The 16,109-nt window shown below is 41.3% G+C and overlaps 1 protein-coding gene and 1 pseudogene across 1 annotated transcript; both read left to right on the top strand.

Annotated features, from left to right (window-relative positions):
- Positions 1-7,452: 7,452 nt before the first annotated feature.
- Positions 7,453-11,455, top strand: LOC112219121 (outer dense fiber protein 3-B-like). Its single transcript, XM_024380333.2, has 7 exons — positions 7,453-7,700; positions 8,400-8,518; positions 8,651-8,854; positions 9,811-9,912; positions 10,106-10,227; positions 10,379-10,519; positions 10,663-11,455. The coding sequence occupies exons 2-7, from the start codon at positions 8,407-8,409 to the stop codon at positions 10,753-10,755; spliced, it is 774 nt and encodes a 257-aa protein (XP_024236101.1). The 5' UTR covers positions 7,453-7,700; positions 8,400-8,406; the 3' UTR covers positions 10,756-11,455.
- Positions 11,456-11,620: 165 nt separating this feature from the next.
- Positions 11,621-15,827, top strand: LOC112218649 (annotated as a pseudogene).
- The last annotated feature ends 282 nt before the right edge of the window (positions 15,828-16,109 follow it).

The raw sequence follows: 16,109 nt of genomic DNA, 5'->3' as shown, positions 1-16,109 counted from the left end.
AAAAGCCTGTTATATTACATGATGTGCCCTTTAATATAGACCACATAAAAAACAGATTTATTGAATGTTCTATATGAATAAAGACTTGCTAAAGTGACCAGATTCTGCATTTTCACATGTCTCTATGGGTCCTCTGTGACGTCTAGGAAGATTTTAACCCACTTACCCCCAAAATGTCTCCAAGTTATCAGAATCATTGAAAAGCCCTAGTTATCTTGTTGATTTAACAAAGTCATTTCTAAATATTATTATTTATTTCATGTGATTGGTGATTCATCCAATCGCATGAAATATCTGTTACAGTACCCAACAGGTACCCATTTGGTGGGACGTCCAACACGTTGACATTTTGGAGAAAAACAACAACTTGCCTTCATAGTAAAGCACAGTACAGCAACACACATGATTCCAATGTGCTGCACAGTATATCCAATGTGCCTTTCATATAGGACAACACTGCCCTCCAGTGTGTCCTCTCCTCAAATCAGAAACCATTTTACATGTCTTAGTAAACTGATGGAGAGAATTGGGTTTGACCAAATACAATGCTGTTTTTCAGAGAACAAGTTAACTACTGACTTTGAGCATGCATATAGAGAAGGGCACTCAACTTGTACTGCACTCAGGTGACAGATGATTGGTTAAAATAAATGTATAATAAGATGATAGTTGAAGCTGTATTGTTACATTTCAGTGCAACCTTTGACGTTATTGATCATAAATTGTTATTGAAGAAACTCACTTGCTATGGCTTTACATGCCATCACTTTTCTCTATTTTTACAAATGATTTTCCATTGGTCTTACACAAAGCTAGATTGACTAAGTATGCGAATGATTCCAATCCACATGTCTGCACCCAAAGCCTTACTGAATGTCACGACTTCTACCGAAGTCGATGCCTCTCCTTGTTCGGCGGTCGACGTCGCCGGTCTTCTAGCCATCGCCGATCCATTTTTCATTTGTTTTGTCTCGTTTTCCCACACACCTGGTTTTCATTTCCCTCATTATGTGTTATGTATTTAACCTCTGTTTCCCCCATGTCTTTGTGTGGTATTGTTTATCTGTTTGCATGTATTACAAACTTTAAAAGCCTTTTTTAACCTTGAATAAGCTACAATTTGCATTTCCTGCTGCATTTGTTTATGAAAACAGAGTGATGAAATTAAGACAGTAGATCTGTAACTAGTTGTTAGTATTGACAACATCCCGTTGCTGTGACGACAGCCTATCCCCGCTCTCCAATCTGAGCTGGACATTTCCTCATTGATCCCTGGCAGGACCTCATTGGCAGCTCTAACTTATTTACGAACCTGTCGCTCCCCGCCATCGATCAACATGTCCTTCATCTGAGCCTTAATTATATGCAAAGACAAAAGATTTTCTCATTATTGTGTTTAATCTAATGAAAGCAGCCTGCTCCGGCAGGGGCCAGTTCAGAGGTCCTGGAACTATTGGCCCTGGAGGGCAGCGCTACGAGGCAAAGTTTTTAATTAGACAGAGTAATGGGATTCAGACAGAGAGACTCTGATGTCTTTAGAGCTGGAGGTTGGACACGTTGGCATGGAAGGCTGTTTAATAGAAACACACGGTCACAGCATCTAACCTTTATTGACCATGTCTCACAGCTTATCACGGTTCAGCATCAGCCTCAAGCATCTATAACCCAAATCTATGCAGGGATCAGAGATGAGCAGTACAGAGAGATGAGCACCAAACCATAAGTGATGTAGATTTTCATGACATGAAGGGCTCTGGAGCCAGTGTCTGCTGCTAGCCAATCATATTTCACCACTAGGCGGTTCAATTATTTAATGCACCACTATGGAAGAGCTGCCAATTGGGGGGCACTTTGAGTTGTTTAATCTAAATCTCTCCCTCTCTTTTTACACATCTGTCTATTTCACTATATACAATATCTCCCCCTCCCTCTCTTTCCCACTTTTCTTTAGTGCTCTCCAGAGTGATGCACAGTGCTTGACTTGGAATGAAATAGGTGCTAGTACTCATATTGGGTACCGGTACTGCTTATATTTAGGTGCAGGAGCTCCATAATACTTTTGAGTTCATATTTTATAAGATGAACAGGAGCTCAAGCAGTAAAAAATGTGAGATGCCGGTACTCTGCTCCAGTGAGCTCCGACCCAAGTCAAGCACTGGTGATGCTGATACCTTTATCCAAGAAATATAAATATATAACCATGCAAGGAAAATAAGGCAAAAAAAAAATCACTCAGAAGTGAGTGGCTGGGGAGAACATTTCCAAAGGCCATAACTGTGTTTTGACCATAGCCAATAAACTGTATGAGGATACATTTATTTGATTATATTTAACCTGCTGATCCTTAATTTTCCAAAAAGGTTTTGTTTCAGTTTTTCATTAATCATCGTTTAACAGTCGGCAGCCTGCTACTCAGATCTCAAACCCCATATAAAAATATAAAGCATTAAAGTGAGTTTGATAGAGAGATGACAATAAACAGGTTTGTTATGGTCTCAATCGGGCCTGGGCATAATCATGTAGGCCTACATGTGACACTATAGAGGTCTGGATGCCAAATGTTTCACTCATTTCAAAGCCACTGTTAGATGAGAGTTTACTTTTATGTGTTCTGCACATTGAAGGCACAGGCACATTTTCAGTCAATATGAGATGTTAAAACTAACACACCCTGCAATCAATCAATCAAATGTATTTATAAAGCCCTTTTTATATCAGCCGAAGTCACAAAGCGCTGTACAGTAACCCAGCCTAAAACCCCAAACAGTGCAAATGTAGAAGCACCGTGGCTAGGAAAAACTCCCTAGAAAGGCCAAAACCTAGGAAGAAACCTAGAGAGGAACCAGGCTATGAGGGGTGGCCAGTCCTCTTCTGGCTGTGCCGGGTGGAGATTATAACAGAACATGGCCAAGATGTTAAAATGTTCATAAATGACCAGCATGGTCAATTAATAATAATCACAGGCAGAACAGTTGAAACTGGAGCAGCAGCATGACCAGGTGGACTGGGGACAGCAAGGAGTCATCAGGCCAGGTAGTCCTGAGGCATGGTCCTATGGATCAGGTCCTCCGAGAGAAGAGAGAGAGAAAAAAAGAGAGAGAATTAGAGGGAGCATACTTAAATTCACACAGGACACCGGATAAGGCATGAGAAATACTCCGGATATAACAGACTGAACCTAGCCCCCCGACACAAACTATTGCAGCATAAATACTGGAGGCTGAGACAGGAGGGGTCGGGAGACACTGTGGCCCTGTCCAACGATACCCCCAGACAGGGCTAAACCGGCAGGATATAACCCCACCCACTTTCCCAAGCCACAGCCCCCACACGCCTAGAGGGATATCTTCAACCACCAACCTACTACCCTGAGACAAGGCCAAGTATAGCCCACAAAGACCTCCCCCATGACACAAACCCGAGGGGCGCACCAACCCGGATAGGAAGATCACGTCAGTGACTCAACCCACTCAACTGACGCACCCCTCCTAGGGACGGCATGGAAGAGCACTAGTAAGCCAGTGACTCAGCCCCCGTAATAGGGTTAGAGGCAGAGAATCCCGGTGGAGAGAGGGGAACCGACCAGGCAGAGACAGCAAGGGTGGTTCGTCCCTCCAGTGCATTTCCTTTCACCTTCATACCCCTGGGCCAGACTAGACTCAATCAAAGAACCTACTGAAGAGACGAGTCTTCAATAAAGACTTAAAGGTTGAGACCGAGTCTCCGTCTCTCACATAGGTAGGCAGACCATTCCATAAAAATATAGCTCTATAGGAGAAAGCCCTGCATCCAGCTGTTTGCGTAGAAATTCTAGGGACAGTAAGGAGGCCTGCGTCTTGTAACCGTAGCGTACGTGTAGGTATGTATGGCAGGACCAAATCGGAAAGATAAGTAGGAGAAAGCCCATGTAATGCTTTGTAGGTTAGCAGTAAAACCTTGAAATCAGCCCTAGCCTTAACAAGGAAGCCAGTGTAGAGAGTCTAGCACTGGAGTAATATGATAAAAAAAATGTGGTTCTAGTCAAGATTCTTGCAGCTGTGTTTAGCACTAACTGAAGTTTATTTTGTGCTTATCTGGGTCGCCGGAAAGTAGAGCATTGCGGTAGTCTAATCTAGAAGTGACAAAAGCATGGATACATTTTTCTGCATCATTTTTTGACAAAGTTTCTGATTTTTGCAATGTTTTTTTATTTATATATCCGTTATTTTACGAAGATTAAAAAAAACTGTCCTTGAAATATTCTTGATATGTTCATCAAAAGAGAGATCAGGGTCCAGAGTAACGCCGAGGTCCTTCACAGTTTTATTTGAGATGACCGTACAACCATCAAGATTAATTGTCAGATCCAACAGAAGATCTCGTTGTTTCTTGGGACCTAGAACTAGCATCTCTGTTTTGTCCGAGTTTAAAAGTCAGAAATGTGCTGCCATCCACTTCCTTATGTCTGAAACACAGACTTCCAGGGAGGGCAATTTTGGGGCTTCACCATGTTTCATCGAAATGTACAGCTGTGTGTCATCTGCATAGCAGTGAAAGTTAACATTATGTTTCCGAATGAAATCACCAAGAGGTAAAATATGTAGTGAAAATAATAGTGGCCCTAAAACGGAACCTTGAGGAACACCGAAATGTACGGTCAGAAGACAAATCATCCACAGAGACAAAATTACATCTTTCCGACAGATAAGATCTAGACTAGGCCAGAACTTATCCATGTAGTCCAATTTGGGTTTCCAATCTCTCCAAAAGAATGTGGCGATCGATGGTATCAAAAGCAGCACTAAGGTCTAGGAGCACGAGGACAGATGCAGAGCCTCGTTCTGACGCCATTAAAAAGTAATTTACCACCTTCACAAGTGCAGTCTCAGTGCTATGATGGGGTCTAAAACCAGACTAAAGCGTTTCGTATACGTTGTTTTTCTTCAGGAAGGCAGACTTTTTGTGAGTTTGGTACACATCCAGTGGATAGGGAGCTGTTTATTATATTCAACATAGGAGGGCCAAGCACAGGAAGCAGCTCTTTCAGTAGTTTAGTTGGAACAGGGTCCAGTATGCAGCTTGAAGGTTTAGAGGCCAAGACTATTTTCATCAATGTGTCAAGAGATATAGTATTTAAAAAACGTGAGTGTCTCCCTTGATCCTAGGTCCTGGCACTCAGGACAACTGAGCTTTGGAGAAATACGCAGATTTAAAGAGGAGTTCCTAATTTGCTTTCTTGATCATGATCTTTTCGTCAAAGAAGTTCATGAATTTATCACTCCTGAAGTGAAAGACATCCTCTCTTGGGGAATTCTGCTGTTTAGTTAGCTTTGCGACAGTATCAAAAATACATTTTGGATCGTTCTTATTCTCCTCAATTAAGTTGGAAAAATAGGATGATCGAGCAGCAGTGAGGGCCCTTCCATACTGCACGGTACTATCTTTCCAAGCTAGTTGGAAGACTTCCAGTTTGGTGTAACACCATTTTCAGTTTGTAGCTGCCAGTTGAGGACTTGTCAGGCATCCTTTTCTCAAACTAGATGCTGAGGTACTTGTCCTCTTGCTCAGTTGTGCACCGGGGCCTCCCACTCTTTCTATTCTGGTTAGAGACAGTTTGTGCTGTTATGTGAAGGGAGTAGTACACAGTGTTGTACGAGATCTTCAATTTCTTGGCAATTTCTCGCGTGGAATAGCCTTCATTTCTCAGAACAAGAATAGACTGACAAGTTTCAGAAGAAAGTGCTTTGTTTTTAGCCTGTAATTATACCCACAAATGCTGATGCTCCAGATACACAACTAGTCTAAAGAAGCCCAGTTTTATTGCTTCTTTAATCGGAACAACAGTTTTCAGCTGTGCTAACATAATTGCTAGAGGGTTTTCTAATGATCAATTAACCTTTTAAAATTATAAACTTGGATTAGTTAACAATGTGACATTGGAACACAGGAGTGATGGTTTCTTATAATGGGCCTCTGTACTCCTATGTAGATAGATATACCATTAAAAATCAGATGCTTCCAGCTACAATAGTCATTTAAAACATTAACAATGTCTATACTCTATTTCTGATCAATTTTATGTTATTTCAAATGCACAAAAATGTGCTTTTCTTTAAAAAACAAGGACATTTCTAAGGGACCCCAAAATTTCGATAGGTAGTGTATATATATATATATTTTTACATTGTTTGCAAACTGATATGTAGCACGTGTTAATGCCAAAGAAACATGCAAAACAGGCAAGCCCCCCATTTTTGCTAAAAATGTGGGGCTCAAAATGACTGATCGCCAATGGCTGAATTAAATGTAATTGTACAATTTAAGGCTTTGAAAATAAAACGCTTAGTATATGCTCACTGCTCCGTTGACATTTCAGAGATGAGCTTGTTTTTGTGAGAAATCTTCAAAAAAGCACAGTAATGTCGAATAAATATGAAAAGCGTATCCTGAAATATAAAAATATAACATGTCATGTCTCAAAATCGACATCCATTTTACCTCTATGAAGAAAGAAGACATGTTCAACGGGAAAGTGACCCCGTCAGATAGACAGCAGCCTTAATTATTGCACAGAATCCAGCCTAGTTGATGCGATGCGTTTTTCCAGATTTAACACTTTTTTTCCTCTGGCTTCTAATGATTTAGTAACCATAATTCTGTCCATCCTGCACAATGGTGAAAACTCCAATAATTTTTGTACTGAATATGATCGAGACATGGGATTTGGGCCATCCAGGCTGAATCAAATCAGGTGTTGTGCCAGAATTCTCCCCCTTCTAATTTCCTTAATTGTGTGGCTAGAGTCAAATACATTCTGTGGCACACAATAGAGTCAAATACTTTCTATAGAACAAACTTCACGTCAGGATAGGCAACCGAATTTAAGAAATGTGTGTTATATTAAACATAAAGGTAAGGACGACATGGGCAGCCGCCCAATGCGGCATTTGCCGGGGCGGGAGCTGAAGGGGAGGTTCGCCCAGGGTGCCATACAAGCTAGAACCACCACATTCACTTTGTTTCTAAAAAATACAAGTAATATGATTATTGTGGCAGATGTATGTGTGTATATAGCACATTTTATGTTTAGGTTTTCAATATATCACAAACTGTTTCTGCATATTGGTTTATAGTCACACCGAAAACAGCAGACAAAAATGCTTTCTGCTACTAAGATTAGTGAAATGTAGGCAACACTGACAACGGAGTGAAGGGCAGAAATCTCAACTGGCAAGCAAGTCGCAGCAATGAAGAACCCAAAGGAGGGGAGAATTCAGGCACCTGTTGTGATTGGGAGTCCCATAAAACAACGCACAATTGGTCCAGCGTCGTCCGGGTTTGGCAGTGATTGTACATACGATTTTGTTCTTAACGGACTTGCCTAGTTAAATAAAGGTTCAATTCAAAAAATAAAATACCCTCCGCACCCACAGACACACCCTAAGAAACGAATTGATCTCTTTGAACAAGTTCTGACTGCATTGCATTACAGAAAAAAAAATGTTGTCCTTCAATTTTGGTAATCGCAAACAGGTTTATTTTCTGCCACATTGTGAATTTAAAGCCAACCTGCCTGTCAAAATAGCGTCTCCATGGTAACGTAGTCATAGTGAGCACGAGGACAACCAAAGTCAAACAATCAGAGCTCCCAAGTGTTTGGTCCTAGGGAGCACCCAGTGCGGAGAAGACCAGTGCCGAGAAGACAACGAACTACAATACAGGTTGGCCATTTAGATCAGGGGGATTTTTTTAATATCAATATTTATCTTGCAACAGCTGGTCATTTGCATAAGCGGGCAATTTGAATACAGCCAGACGCGCAGTCACACGGTCAAGGTTTGGAAGATATTTTGTTTTATCGCCCTTGTCCTATATTAACTACAGTATGGTGGTAGGTCTATATCGTTATGATGAATTCATATCTGTTCATAGTTTCAGCACTAGTATGCTGTTATAAACTTTTATTTCAGAGAGAGGTCTCAATTATGGGGAAATCGTTATGTCTATAAATTAACGTCGAGGCAGCGGAGACCCATAAATAGTATAATTTATTTATTAATATAAATAACATATAACAGATCAAACGGGGCTATTTTATTGAGTAAAGCAACTAAACAGTCGTCACACTGATTTTGCTCAAAAATGTAAGAAATTTTAACGCGCAGCTGAGCATATCCCATTATGACATAAATGATGTGCACATCACTATTGCACCACAGTAGTCTGGAACACCAACCAAACAGACAAACGATCTCCAGACACCAGCACTAACTCACCAGCTCTAAAAAGTTAGGCAATTACCCAAATTAAGGCAATCTGCTTTCCACTATCCCAAAAGGGCAGTTTTTAATGAAAACACTATTGGTATGAGCATCCAGCAAGTTTAAATTGACTCTAATTCCATCTGTCCTTGTCCACAGACTAATCATGTCAGGCACTGATGTTTGGGTTGGCTCCTGGAGGCCTCACAAGCCCAGAGGCCCCATTGCTGCACTCTACAGCAGCCCTGGACCCAAGTATGCCCTGCCTGGAGCGACAGGTACAACTAACTTAGTGATTGATTGATTTATTGGTTGATTTGTTATCAACCTTTTGTTTAGTTGGTTGATTGTTTTTTATTTTGGGGTATAAAAAGACACATGGGCAATCATCTTTGCCTCTTCTTCTTCAGGTCTGAACTACCATGACCCCAGGAAGCTGAAAGCACCGGCGTTCAGTTTTGGGACACGCCATCGCCAATTCAGCTCAGACTGCTCCCCCGGGCCAGGGTACTTGGTTCCCTCCAACATCACCAGGATTGGGCGTGACGGGACCCCTGCATACTCCCTCTACAGCCGCCCCAATGACCCCCAGCTGTTCCAAACCCCCGGACCTGGTCGGTAACACACACCCTTCCTCTTTTTCTCCATCTGCATGTGTTTTATGTCAGGATGCACAGTGGTGCCTTAATGATACCAGTCAGACAGAATGTGGTGGTACTCTAACAGTGGATCTAAAATATGACGAACACCTCCTTAACATCTGGAAGATCATCATGCATTGCTTACTGTTTGGTGTTTTAGGCTGGGTTTCTGTACAGCACTTTGTGACATCAGCTGATGTAAGAAGGGCTTTATAAATACATTTGATTGATTGATGTTTCAGTAACAAAAAACAAACTGGTCCTCAGACATCAGTGTCATTTCACATTTTCTGGTACATTTACATGTTTCTTTTACAGATAACATTTCTATCATTTCTACATCCTACTTAATAAAATGTCAACTTTTCTTTTCAAGAAGTGGGAACCCTCGATTTTTCAAACGACACATCTGTCAAGTTCTAAAGCCTTAAAAAAAAAGTTAACTGCCAGTTGGCTTAGACAGAGAAGGCCAATAGGCGAATGTAAGACATAACTATTTTAAGATATTTCCAAACCCACAAACGTAAAATCCTATCTTAACTAAGGTGTGATGTCTTATCAACCCTGAGGGCCACCAAGGCCGAAGCCTTATATTTCTTCATCATTAAACAACGATCACCTTTGGTGTCTATTACATCAGAAGGACAACAACATATCCATTATCAGGACAGACCACCTCCACAGAGGAATGTAGCGTGAAGATAAACAAGGCTAGACATTGGCTCAAATGGCAGCCTCTAGCTCAGGTCCACCTGTATGTAAAATGTATGCACGCAAGGTTAAGTATCTTTGGATAAACACACACACTTGCCAGTACACACACACACACACTCACACACAGCATGCTCAAAACTCACACCGTCTCTCAGAAACTACACACACACATACAGACTCCAGACTTAATTCTAACTGTCTGTTTGGTGTTTCAGGACGCTACTCCCCTGAGAGGTCAGGGAAGTCTGCATATTACTCTGCCCCTGCCTATTCCCTGTCTGCCAGGAGCAAAGGCTTCCGTAATGACCAGACCCCAGGTAACATCCTCTTCAATAAATTCAAGACTGTGGCTTTAAGAGACATGGAATAGAATGTTGGCTGTAGAATTTTAAAATGTGATCGATCAAATATTCAGTGAGCATGTTCGATGAACACTAAAAATATGATAGGACTGTGGAATAGAATGTTGGTGTATTTACAAAATGTGATTGTTTGTGTCCTCTCTCTCAGGCCCTGCTGCTTACATGCTGCCCTCTGTGTTGGGGCCTGCCACCGTCAACAAAACCTCCGCCCCTAACTTCTCCCTTCGAGGACGCAGCAAGATCGGCAGCTTCCACGAGGACCTGCAGAAGGTAGATCTGACATGTCAAACACAGACTCTTCAAAAATTGACATCTCATCTGTCTTCTTTATCGATGATGGACAGATTGAGTTAGGTAGGCCTGTCGTTCATTGTTTTCTTCTCTCACACTTCTTCCCTGTGTGTTTCCATCTGTATGTCAGACTCCTGGCCCAGGGACATACAGAGTGGTGGACCCCTGCACCTACAAACACAAACCCCCCCACTACAGCATGACAGGACGCAACAGCATGCCTGGAGACACCACCAGGAAACCAGGCCCTGGAGCTCACCACCCTGAACAGGCAAGACACCTTATCATAACCATATCACACTTCTATAACTGTGTACTTATACAATAATTAAAATAGTAAAATATCTTATATAAAGTTTGTTTCTACCCTCTGTTGCATGGGTAATGCACTAACTGCCCGTCTTCCGTTCTTAGGTGACCTTCACCAGGATCAAACCTCCAAGCTTCTCTTTCGGAATTCGTCATTCTGAGTTCATCGCTCCGCTTATAGTGGACTTGGCGGAATAGGAACCCTTCCCATTCCTCCATTTACCTCATTCCTTCCCAACATCCCTTTTCCTCATCCCTACCCCCTTCTCCCAGCAATAAATTCAGCAGTATCAAAATGCTCTGCAGTGAAGAAAGTAGTTAATTGTGCCTTATTGTTCTTATGTATTGCCTATCCTGCATGGAGTACAATGATGCTGGAAGACAAGCTAACCTGCTAACCAAGCTAATCCTTGTTGATGATTAAAAACAAAAGTATATTTTTTATATGAAGGCTATGTTTTATCACATCAATTTGATTTGAATAACTGAGAAAAACACATGGGCTATCACGCACGCTTGAACGTTATGAATACTTATGTGGGGGGAAAGGATTAGGCTTGTACTACACAAACACTACTTCACCTGTGGCCTCCCTTCATATTTGGTGTTACTTGTATGTTGCATGAATGCTATGATTTGGGGAAAACTTTTCTTTGGCCCAATACTGTTTTAATTTGCACCACACGAGATTCAGAGTGTGATATTATGCCAAAGGTTTATGACCACTTTCAGTATTAAAATTATTATGAAATACCTAGTATTATATTTTATTGTTCCAATACCAAAGATGTGGTTTGATATAACATTGATCTGACATGATTCTTCTCAACCCATAATGACTTGGCTATGTTCACTCACTTTGATGTTATAACATGTCAAACGTGTACAATTGTGGTGATAAATAACGCTAGTTTTAAATAAATACATTTTCAACGAATATACTTTTTTCTGTCATGGAAAAATAAACATTTGGACAATCTTTGGAAATAGCCCAATATAACCCATTTTCAGGCAATAATAGGAACAGCCTCGTACAAAAAAGGGGGGCTTTTAAGCGTCTGCGTTGCATAGAAACAGACATTCTCCGGAGGAAGCTGTTGCTACAAAAACATGAAGATGCTAACTACATCGTTTTGAAAACTAGCGTTTTGCCAACGATAACGTTTTTCTACTTATTTTGCTAGACTACTGACCGCTAAAGCAGGTTGCTAGATATAGCGTTATATCAGGGACATAGCAATATCCCTGACTGTGTGTTATGTGAGCTACCCTAACAAGTAGCCTGTGCACTGGCTAGGCTAACGTTACTGTAGATAGCTAAACAACGTCGGGTTGAAAACATGCCCGTTTCGACAGCTAGCTAATAAGTTAATTTAGACATGACTTCGAATGGGTTTGGATCATATGTTAAGTGAATGCATGCAAATATGTGTAGCTATATCTAGTTAGTTAGCTAACGTTAAGCGGTTACTTGCTGTTAATCACAGACTAAGTGAATTTCTTTTGCTAGTTAACTTCTAGCCACGTACTTTACTGTAGCTAGCTAACGTTTGTTTACGTTCTCTAACTAGCTAAGCTGCTGTGAGACGCAGCTCATTTCCCCTTTCTAAAGGTAGAATGGCAGGCGACGCCAGTGGCATTCCTGAACTGGACCAAAATAAATATGATGCCGATGAAGAAGTCAAGATAATCTGCCTTGGCGACAGTGCAGTGGGAAAATCCAAGTAAGTTAGATAGGGAGCATGCCATCTTTTTCTTGTCATTTTGTCACTGCAAATACATCTCAAAGATGCTGAACGTTCTCAGTAAAGGTAACTACATTTTATATCAGCAGTATTGCTTACTGTTTGTGACCCAGGAGAAGATGTTAACAACTGCCTCTTTGTTTTACAGGTTGATGGAGAGGTTTCTGATAGGCGGATAGTATCCTTTCTCACACTGGCGCTCTCATCTATAATTTGTGTAATTGGGGTTTGAGTGTTGCATGATCGCAGAAGAAATTCATCAGTCTTTTAGCTTGATGTATCTAACTAAGTAATGTTAGGTGTTGCCTAAAATTGATAGTATTAAACTGAAAGAAACCCAATGCCTTCTCAATAGTTCATGCAGTAACTGATTTGGCTTGTAGCAGGTTAATCATCCAGTGTGCCGACAGGCCTTTTGACCAGCAATGTGTAGCTACAGTACAGAGGCTTGACAAAGTTGTTTATTCTATTCCTTAACTTGTTCTCCAGTCATCCCCTGCAGCTGTCAACCTATGCCCTGACGCTCTACAAATACACCACCACCATCGACAGCAAGGCTGTATTAGTAGGTATGTTTATCAATTGTTTTCTTATCAAAATGTCTGGTTTAGACTGAAGAGTTGTTAAGGCTATAGTAAACTGATTTGTTATTGCTGTGAACCATAATCTTGACATTATGTTTTCTGGTTGACTTGCTATCTGTTTGGTTGCCTTCAGCTGTGTTTGTGCTTATGTCTGCCCCTAAGACTTCTGGGATACGGCCGGACAGGAGAGGTTCCAGAGCATGCATCCCTCGTACTACCATAAGGCTCACGCCTGTATCATGGTAAGACTTCACAATAGCTGCTAAGACGACAACATTACTTCAAGGCTCATACTTATGTCATAGCTTGTATCATTAACTGTACTTGTCTCTGTCAGGTGTTTGATGTGCAGAGGAAGATCACTTATAAGAACCTGACCAGCTGGTATACAGGGCTGAGAGAGTACAGGCCTGAGATACCCTGTGTGGTGGTGGCTAATAAGATAGATGGTGAGTCCAGCCACACAGGCTAATTCTAATAATATTTTATTTTTTTACTTTTTGTATTTTTACTCCGTTGTTTGCAGCTGATATGTAGGTGACCCAGAGGAATTTTAACTTTGCCAAGAAGCAGGGACTTCCTTTGTACTTTGTATCAGCTGCTGATAGGACCAATGTAGTCAAGGTGAGGATGGACAACATTGTCCTTAAGAGACACACAGTACTCTCTATACTGTATTCCTTTGCTTAGTAAAACTAAAACTTGGAAAAACCTTTTCTGTCTTTCGAAATGTGTCCCAGATGTTCAAAGAATCAATCAAAATGGCAATGTCTTACAAGCAGAACTCTAGTGACTTCATGGATGAAGTAATGCAGGAGCTGGAGGTACAGTACATATTTCCCTCTCTGGATATTCACTCACTGATCTTATACACTCATATCTTTTGCTGTTTCCATCTCCTTAATTTACTGCAGCTATTTCACTGACAGTTGTTCTGGTTATGTCATTAGAATGAATGTATTTGGTTGAGTTCACATTTAATTGAACAGAAAATGTGAATGGTAACACATTTGGTCTGGCGTTTAGGCTCTGCTCTTCAAGGTTGCTCCCCACCCAAGGAAATGCTCAGGTAATGAACCTAACAAAGCGAGGGGTAAGGGAGCAGAGTATCTGCCATGCCCTTGATAAACAGAAGAGCAGAACCAGAAGGCAGTAGTTTGCTGAAGTCTATTTGAAAGAAGTGCCATCATGCTGTGTGTTCAATGTCTGATTGATCAGAAACTCAGCTGATACTGTCAGCTTACAAATCATGTGACTGACTTGGATTCATGCCAGAACCAGCTTCGCTTGATGTATTTGACTGATAGTTGCTCTGGATAAGATTACCTTTAAGTCATTTAGCAGGCTGACTCAGCTAAATGACTTTGCCACAAGCAGCACTGCAGATATTAAGATGAGCAAGATGCATGACTTCTTTTCAGTCACACACAGTATCTGCGCATGTGCACGGGTTTACTTCAAACTTTTGCAACGTGGTAGCCACGGGAACAAAACAGCAGAGAAGTTGAGCCTCGCGCTTCCACGCTGTTAGTTGCTGGGGAAATTGACTCACTATGCTGTTTACTTTCTGTATCTACGTCATATCGCAGAGTCTACCTTAATATGTTTTATTGTTCATCCTTGACCTGTAGAACTTTTGAGCTGGAGCAGAAGAAGGAGGAGTCGTTAGAGATGGTTGAGGGACTGAAACCAGAGAGACCCGAGTCTGTCTGTCTGGATGTTGATACATTACCCTCACATTATGGACACATTATTTTTACATTATACTGGCATTGTGTATATGAGAGCTGATTCTGACTGCACCGCAGCTATGGATGCTGTGGATATGTTATCCTAACTGTGTTGACATGATACCTCTTTACCATGGGAGAGCTGTGCTCCAGAGTCTGTAACTGATGTTGTAGATATGTTATATTCACATTATTCTCACATTGTGGACATGTTGTCCTTACATCCTTATGTTTGTATTTTTTGTTTTATTTTCTGCCATGAAAGAGACATGGTTTTATGGAGCTGATGCTGCAGAAAATGTTAACCTATGAGCCATATAATAGTAGTGACCTGTGAGAGCTGGGGCATTCTATTGATGTGAGAACAAACATATTGTCGGATAGATGTTGTGGCAGGCATGGTGAACATGTGCCAAAGTGTGTGACGCAGGCTGTTTGAGGTTAATCTAGAATGTGATGCCTTGTCAAATGTGGGACATGCTCTATACCTATAATCCCTATTCTTGGTATTTTATGATAGCAAAGTGAAACTGAATGTGAACTCCGCTGCTTTGTCCTCAGCTTTCGCCCTCTTATGCCTTTACCATACGTGGCATGTGTATGGCGATTTGTACAATGTAATAGTGAAGTACATGTATGTAAAGGCTGCTATTGTTGCTCTAAGTGCTACAGTGTAAAGCCAGAGCGTTTATAGGTCATGCCTTTAATGTATCTTAAACAATGAATGTACCTTGTAACCATGTGATGGCATTAGCGACTGTGTGGTTTTACTCCTCAACACTTGTGACCTGGCTGCATCAGTAAAAAGACTGCATCAATGTCACCAATAATTAATTCCAGTGCAGTTACTGATATAGTTATCAATGTACAGGTTAGATATACACTGAGTGTATATCTCACCTCCCACTCCTTTTGCTCTCAGAACAGCCTCAAATCATCGGGGCATGGACAGTTCAAAGTGTCCAAAGCATTACACAGAGATGCTGGCCCATGTTTACTCCAATGCTTCCCACAGTTGTGTCAAGTTGGCTGGATGTCCTTTGGGTGGTGGACCATTGATTCACACGGGAAACAGTTGAGTGTGAAAAAAACCCAGCAGCGTTGCAGTTCTTGACACAAACCAGTGTGCCTGGGACCTACTACCATACCCCGTTCAAAGGCGCTTAAATATTTTGTCTTGCCCATTCACCCTGTGAATGGCGCACATACATAATCCATGTCTCAAGGCTTAAAAATCATTTAACCTGTCTCCTTCCCTTCATCTACACTGATTGAAGTGGATTTAGCAAGTGACATCAATAAGGGATCATACAGTAGCTTTCACCTGGTCAGTCTGTCATAGAAAGAACAGGTGTTCTTAATGTTTTGTATACTCAGTGTACATTTTAGTCAACTGGAAGTGTTGCAGAAGTACTGAAGATACCTCAGAACTACAACGAATGACCACTTCAGAGGTTCTCGATCTAAGTGTATTAGACCTCTTTGGGCTGGAT

Source organism: Oncorhynchus tshawytscha, linkage group LG19 (genome assembly GCF_018296145.1).
Source record: "Oncorhynchus tshawytscha isolate Ot180627B linkage group LG19, Otsh_v2.0, whole genome shotgun sequence".
Lineage (NCBI taxonomy): Eukaryota > Metazoa > Chordata > Actinopteri > Salmoniformes > Salmonidae > Oncorhynchus > Oncorhynchus tshawytscha.
This window is presented reverse-complemented; position numbering and strand designations above follow the sequence as displayed.

Bases quoted from the DNA above. Each gene is read 5' to 3' on its own strand.
- LOC112219121 (XM_024380333.2), top strand. From the start codon at position 8,407: ATGTCAGGCACTGATGTTTGGGTTGGCTCCTGGAGGCCTCACAAGCCC. The intron at 8,855-9,810 runs GTCGGTAACACA...TTGGTGTTTCAG, and splicing joins GTTCCAAACCCCCGGACCTG to GACGCTACTCCCCTGAGAGG. The intron at 10,520-10,662 runs GCAAGACACCTT...TTCCGTTCTTAG, and splicing joins GAGCTCACCACCCTGAACAG to GTGACCTTCACCAGGATCAA.